Below are 7,051 nucleotides of genomic sequence, written 5' to 3'. Positions count from 1 at the left end.
TGCTGGCCCAGTGTGTGCTTTTACATGAAAATAATGACTTTGCCATTTAATTAATTTTTTTGAGGAGGGTCCAGCTCTACCAACACTTCTACCATGCCACATGAACAGCTAATGTGCCTTATATGCAATCATCACATCCATAATTCCTTTCCCCCCCAGAAACACTATATAAAAAACAAATCTCTGCTCGCAGATGCATTTTCATCTTGTATGAATGGTTTTTACGTTTCTAAAAAAAGTTTGAAGGCTTCACAGGCGTGCATGAGCACACACATACATGCCCATCTATGTTTTAACAAAAAGAAACCGCTTTCTAAGATGACCCCCTAAGCATAACTGCAGATACCTGTGCATACATGGGCAGCTATCTTTAGGTGGTTTTTGTAATGGTTTGAAAAACACTCACAAACCCAGCTAGTATTTTCAAAGGTAAAACATTGGTGCCAACACTAAATTTAGTGACTTTATCCATGCTCGTTTAAATGTGCAGAGCATAACTGACTGATGCATTGATGTACCAGTTATACCTGACTCCCCGGAGTGGTAATTCATTTAACGCATTCCCTTCACACTTCGCTTTAGGGCTCTGTGCACTTAGCCACTGCCAATGAGGGCTTAAATGCTTGTGCCCACCTAGCCCCCCAACTAAAACATGGTAACATAGTCTGAATCCTAAATGGCACATTTAATTTACTTTTAAGTCCCTAACAAATGATACACTGTGTACTCAAGGCCTGTAAATTACTTGCTACTAGTGGGCCCACAGCACATTTTGTGCCACAAACCAAGTCATCCCTGTGGTATGCCCTAAAAGCTCCTGGGGTAGGATTCATGGTATTTAAAAAGCAGTACATGTCGATTTCAGTCTTACATGCCCTGGTAGTGAAAACTATTTTTCACAATGTTAAGGCCTACCCCTTCCACAGACTTGCATTGTGTTGCCTTATTACATTTAATAATTGTTAACTTTCAATTGGGAGCAGGTAGGAAAATACTTCTTGGTCTCTTTTGATTTTTAATTTTAAATAGACTGACTGGCCTTCTGTGTGAGCTATAGGAACACAACAAGCTCCAGAGACACTGCAACCTGCCTGCTTGCCTGCTGCTGGTCCCTGCTGGAGTGAGTCCCTGCCCCCAAGTGGTACCTACTAGGTCATTGACCTTTGGTGTGTCTCTAGAGTGACCTCCTCCTACCAAAATCACAAATCCTCTGGGGAAAAACAAATGTCACCAAAAAATGCTCCGACAACTGTCAGAGGACCGGTGCCTACCGGCAAGCCAATCCAAGAAGATGCATAGTGGATGGGATTGACTGTGCCACAGCTCCTGCTATGTTCTTTTCTACAGCAGCAAATCCTCTTCAGTGGGACTTCTCGACGACTGTAGCCATTCTTGTGGAGCCCTCTTCGGCTACAGCCTTGTCCAGTTGGAAAAATCTGAGATTTACAAAAACTGAAAAGTCCAAAGGTAGCGATCATCTCTGGGCTCGACGATGACCAGTACCCCATTGATGACGACTACCTCATCAGCCTGAAAATCCAGCTTTCCCCCCTCTCCACGCTTTTCCAGCCATTGTCCTCTAAAACTTAATTTATCGCCTCCCTGTTGTCTGTTCCTATACTACAGTCTGCTATCTGGCGCACCGAGGACTGCCTTCTCCAGGAAATCTTCAAATTTTCTGTTAAGTCTGATGGTAGACCTTGACGGGGGGAACTGGTATGTGTGTCTGACCCGCACTCAATTAAGGTCGGCTTTAACTTTGTACTGGGTCCTGGTCCCGCATGAGCAGATAGCCATGGTTGGTACTTTGTTCTTTTTGTTGCTATTTTTCTATAAACAATCATAACTCCAGCACTGCTGATTTGGAAGTATTTCATTTTGGTGTCATTTTATTTGTTTAAAATTAACTTAATTTCTTGAATTGCTGTGGGATTTCTTATGTGTTTCCACGTTATCACTGTTTGTGTGCTGCATAAATACTTAGCACATTGCCTGTAATTTAAACCTGAGTGCTTTTGTGCCAAGCTGCCACAGGTTCATTTAGTGACTGCTTCGCCCTGACAAGGATTGCTTTTATTATTTGAGTCGAGCTTCCACCCTTCTCAACTTCTAACCCCAGTTCTTACAGTAGTCAATTAAGAACATGGTGTAATTGTCAACCTCCTTTGAGGATAGCAGTCCTCTCGCATGAAACATGTCATTAATTCTTTAGCCATCAATAGCTTGGGAAGAAAAAATCTGACTTCTGCTTCAAAGTGAGGTTGGTATATCTGTTTTGAAAATCGACACAGTAGAGCTTCTGGAAGCAGAGTGACCTTCTGCACGTTACCTTATTTGGGAAACAGCTGGGTGGGGTATTGGCCTAAATGTACAAAGTAAAACGAGGCGGTGTGCTTTTCTTTAGCTCTGGCTCTGTTGAAGAATATGATCCCAGCTGCCACCTGCTTGAAAAGTATACAGTGCTAACTGTAAATTAGATTACCTCATTGGAAACTGATCAGTTGGAGTTATGTAGCCTTATTGAAGGCACAGTTTGTGTGCTGCTTTACAGCATTGACGCATCATAGGTTCACATGTTGGCATGTATGTTTAGTAACTTCTGCTTGAGATATTGTGAGGCAAGTGTGTAAGTGTGAATGCAGGAGCATCGAGCTCCCTGCTCAGGACAATTGTGAAAGTATATTCTCTGGCACACCTGACACTACTTCTTCTTCCACAGCCAGAGAACCTACTGTACACGTCGAAGAGGCCCAACTCTGTGCTGAAGCTCACTGACTTTGGCTTTGCCAAAGAAACTACAACACACAACTCCTTGGCAACACCCTGCTACACGCCGTATTATGTGGGTGAGTCTGTTTTTCATTTTAAGGCACGCAGCAGTTGTATGAAGGGGACTTAAGCTAGGGCTTGTGATGGGTACTGCAGAAGTTTCTCCTTTTCCTATGCAGAAATTCAAATTCCAAGTTGCAACCAAACGGAACTGGCTGAACATCTTGTGGCCAACAGAGAACTGTTGTGGACAGTGGCACATGATTTAGAAAGCCAGATATTTAGTTCTCCACAGAATGTTTATTAGGCAATACTGGTGCAAGCTCCTCTCTAACAGACCGGTACCGTACAGCCAGCAGCAGTGTAAGTATCCCTTGCACAGAATTAGCACAGACATCCGTGCAACCCTCACGCCACACACGTATACTCGCTGCATTCGACCTGATCGGGTAGTTGAGAAGAGATGTTATTGGAGCTAATGTTCATTTAACACCTGGTGCTTTGCTGAAATAGTAAACTGTGCTACCGTGGTGAGTTTGTCTTCTGTGTCTCAATACAGTGTGTCTGTAACACCCTTCATTTCTACCTTCTCTTTCTGTCTCACAGCCCCTGAAGTGCTGGGCCCGGAGAAATATGACAAGTCCTGTGACATGTGGTCCCTCGGCGTCATCATGTATATTCTGTGAGTACCAGGGATGTGCCTTTGGGGCAGGGGAAAGATTAGTTACTGCTGTGCTGTACACCATTTGCCTCTTTGAAGGAGGATAGGTAGCAAGTGAACCTTTGGGTCTCTTGCACATTAAGATTTCATTTCCTCACGTTGTATTAAGGAGGATTGGTTGGAACCCAAGAGCTTAGAGATCTGATGTAGTAAGGAATAGCTGCCCCTACTGGTCTTTAAAGGCGGCTGGGATACGATTGCTGGTTCAGTTTGCAGCTTTGCTTGTGGGCAGTGTGAATCCATATTTATATTCTGCATTCTAAGGAGGCTTAATCTGGATTGTTCTGGGGAGCGACTGCCTTCAGTGTGGTTGAATAGCACCTTGCATTTCCTGCTTTGCCCTCTTCATTGCAGGTATGGAGGCTGGCATGGACATTTGGTAGCTATGTCAATGTCCGATAGCATTGTGTGAGGACGGCCAGATTTTCAAGTTAGTATGTCCATATTTCCCATGGGCAAGAGTGCTTGTCAGCAGGACTGGCTTTGAAATATTGCCCCATGAGGGAGGGGGGTCATAGTTAATGTCTGCACAAGTTTATCAGGCTTACAATAATGCATGGAGGGTGAGGCAGCAACATATATCGATCTTGACGAAGCTTACTGCTCATGACCCCTCTACATGCACACAACCTTCCTCTGTTCATGAACTCACTTGTGACCGCCTAATTTATAGCATTTATTTGTTATTGGATCTTGTTATTTCAAGCGCAACAGTTCTATACCCACACAAGTGCACTAATCCATACCTCCAAGTACAAACCCACCACAGTTTAGTTAATGCCGTCCGCCATTACAACACCCCTAAGCTTTCATTAGTAGGACCCATACAAAACTGTATTCATACAGGTCAGTGCTGACTGCCAGCTCTGCTGGTGTTAGTGATATTGGATTCTGGTTACTTGTGCTCAGTTTCTCCAAAAGACTGGTCCCATGTTATAGAGGTGCTAAATCTCCTTATACCTCTGTGATGGGTTACATAGGTTCATGCAAGGGGTATGAGAGGCAACATGTAAATACAAAAATTACAGGGTATCGTATTAAAAAAAATTGAGTCCAGCTTTGGTTTGTCTTTATTACGCAAGTGCTGGATTTTCATAAGTGGACAGGCAACGCTTTTCGCCCAAACATGGGCTTCTTCAGGGCGATTGCTGGGTGCTGTACTCCCGCCAAGGTCATAAGATGAGATACGCAATTCTTCCCAGTCCATGTCAGGACCTAGTAATTGAAAGAGTAAGTTCCCTTGAGTTAAGGGTAACCAAAGGTAGACTCTACCTCACCAGGCGGGATACTGATGCCACCGGACACGGATCACGGATTCATCGTTACTTTGAACCACCCCCTTGCCTATGACACAGACTAAACACAGCAGAGGCAGAGCACCCTGGTCAATGACCCTCCAAATCACACTCCTATGCCAGACCTCTGGATGAATCACCTCACCGCCTTCAACTGCTCCCTCCTCATTATCGACTCCGCTAAATCCCTTTAGAATCACTCTGGACAAGCGCTTGAACACGACTCATATTAGCAATGTGTGCAAGGGAACTAACCACCTGTTGAGGATACTCTGGAATCCCAAACCTTTCCTCCCTCAAGCGGACTTCAAACATGTGGTCCAAGCGCTTGTTTTGCCAAGACTAGGCTATGGCAGTACTACGCTCTGTGGTCTCCCCAAATATACCTTGGCCCCATTAAGGGCCTCATTGAATGCGGCGGCCAGACTGGTTACGGGTACCAAAAGAAATGCGCACATCTACCCAGTCTTGAAATCCCTAAATTGGCTGCCCACGAAGCAACAATACAGCTAAAGATTGCTTGCCTATCATACAAAGCCATCCATTTAAAAAACCCCAATTATCTAGCGTAAAAGTTAGAACTATCCGGAGGGGGTAGACTTTCTAGGAGTGCCAACTCTCTCCTCCTGAAACCTTGGATCTTTAGCAAAAAAAGAGCATGCCACCGATCTTTCTCCGGCTCCGCTCCAAAGATCTGGAACTCTCTCCCACCTGAAATAAGTAGAATCTCCTCCATGGTTACCTTTAAATTAGAAGTAAAAAGATTCCTTATGAACAAGTTCTTACCTTAATAGGTTGTTCGATCGTCTGCTCTAATGCATTGGACTTGCACCTTAAAACCCTGCGCTGGATACTATTCCATCTCGATATGAACCAGTTATTTTCTTAATATTTTGCTGACCCAGTGTACTTGTAATCGTTCTTTTCCTATGCGTTCTATTTTGATGTGTTTCTTGTCTGTATTCCTATTTGACACTTGTTCTGCAACTGTTACCTTCCTTTCCCCACGATTGTAAAGCTCTCTGATTTCGCTCGGGATCATGTTCGAGCTATATAAAACATTATAAATAAATAAAATTTACCATAGAAGGTACTTGGGTTTCATTTACAAAAGACTAGGTAATCCTACAAAGAAACCCGAATTTTATGTCCAATGTCCCGACCAACTTTCCTTTGATTGAACCCATTCTGTTGAATTATTTTTCCCTAATCTGACGTCAGCAGAAAAATCTTTGCCCTTGGTCGGCAGATGCATTAGATTGTACATGGATAAGACAAAAGACTTAAATCAGACCATATGTTTGAGTCTTTCAGCCATCTTGGAGGAGGCTGCCACTGTCCAAGTGGGACATAGCATGCTGCCAGCCTGCATCTCCTTATGCGAAGCATTCACTCCTGTGTAGTGAGGTCTCATTCCACCAGAAGCATTATGACAACTGCTGCACTTTATGATGGCCTGCCACTACAAGACACTTACTGAGCAGCCACATGGATAAGCAAGCACATGTTCAACAAGCACTATACCTGGGTATGAATGCAGCTTCCATTTTCTGCAGTGAGGCAGTCACTTCTTTACAAACGTTTTCAATAAAAGTGAGCCTGCTTCCTGCTTTATTCAAATGTTATGAATGTTATGATTGAAGCAAATGAGTAAATGAAAGCTCCAATGCCAGAGAAGTAAATATTGACTTAAATGTAAATCCAATTCTCCAGGGTTGGTATTGTTCATATATTACTATACCACAGTATGATATCCCAACTATCTATTAGTCCACTATATGGGGATTCCTATCATGTCCTACAGAAATATCTATTTGATATTCGAGGATACACCTCATCTGACAAAAGACGGTGTGCTTCATCATGGGTGCCTCGTCACACCACCCGGATGGGCTCAGCCAAATCTGAGGAGATTTTTTCAGGAGCTCGTAATAAAGAATTTTTACTGAAACTTTTTGCAGGGTTAGTTAAACGACTATAAATAATCCCTAATTTTCTTTAAGTGGATATCCATGTTATAATTTAAAAAAATTATATTTAACGATGTTTTAGTGAAACAAAATGGTTTCTGAATCCATCAGTGAATTAGACTGCATGTTTCAGTCAAAATCTTACTCCCATATGTGTCACTAGGCTTCCTTTATGGCTATAAAACTCCCTGCCTATAACCCCCTCACCCTGAAGGAGTCTAGAAGTTAATGGGGCATAAGGCTCTCCTACCTGTTCTCTTTAGTTGTATGTGGAATCCACATGTAGAAATACATCA

General features: G+C 43.2%; 1 protein-coding gene across 1 annotated transcript in view; it reads left to right on the top strand.

Annotated features, from left to right (window-relative positions):
* Window positions 1-7,051, top strand: part of MAPKAPK2 (MAPK activated protein kinase 2) — a 246,776-nt gene that overhangs the window by 220,000 nt on the left and 19,725 nt on the right. The window contains exons 5-6 of the mRNA XM_078644565.1: window positions 2,720-2,846; window positions 3,376-3,451. Of these exons, the coding sequence (XP_078500691.1) occupies window positions 2,720-2,846; window positions 3,376-3,451 (203 nt within the window). The remainder of the gene's footprint in view (window positions 1-2,719; window positions 2,847-3,375; window positions 3,452-7,051) is intronic.

The sequence above is a fragment of the Lissotriton helveticus genome, chromosome 5_1 (genome assembly GCF_964261635.1).
Source record: "Lissotriton helveticus chromosome 5_1, aLisHel1.1, whole genome shotgun sequence".
In the NCBI taxonomy this organism is placed as follows: Eukaryota; Metazoa; Chordata; class Amphibia; order Caudata; family Salamandridae; genus Lissotriton; species Lissotriton helveticus.
Note: the sequence above shows the minus strand (reverse complement) of the source record. Positions and strands in the feature narration are given on the sequence as shown.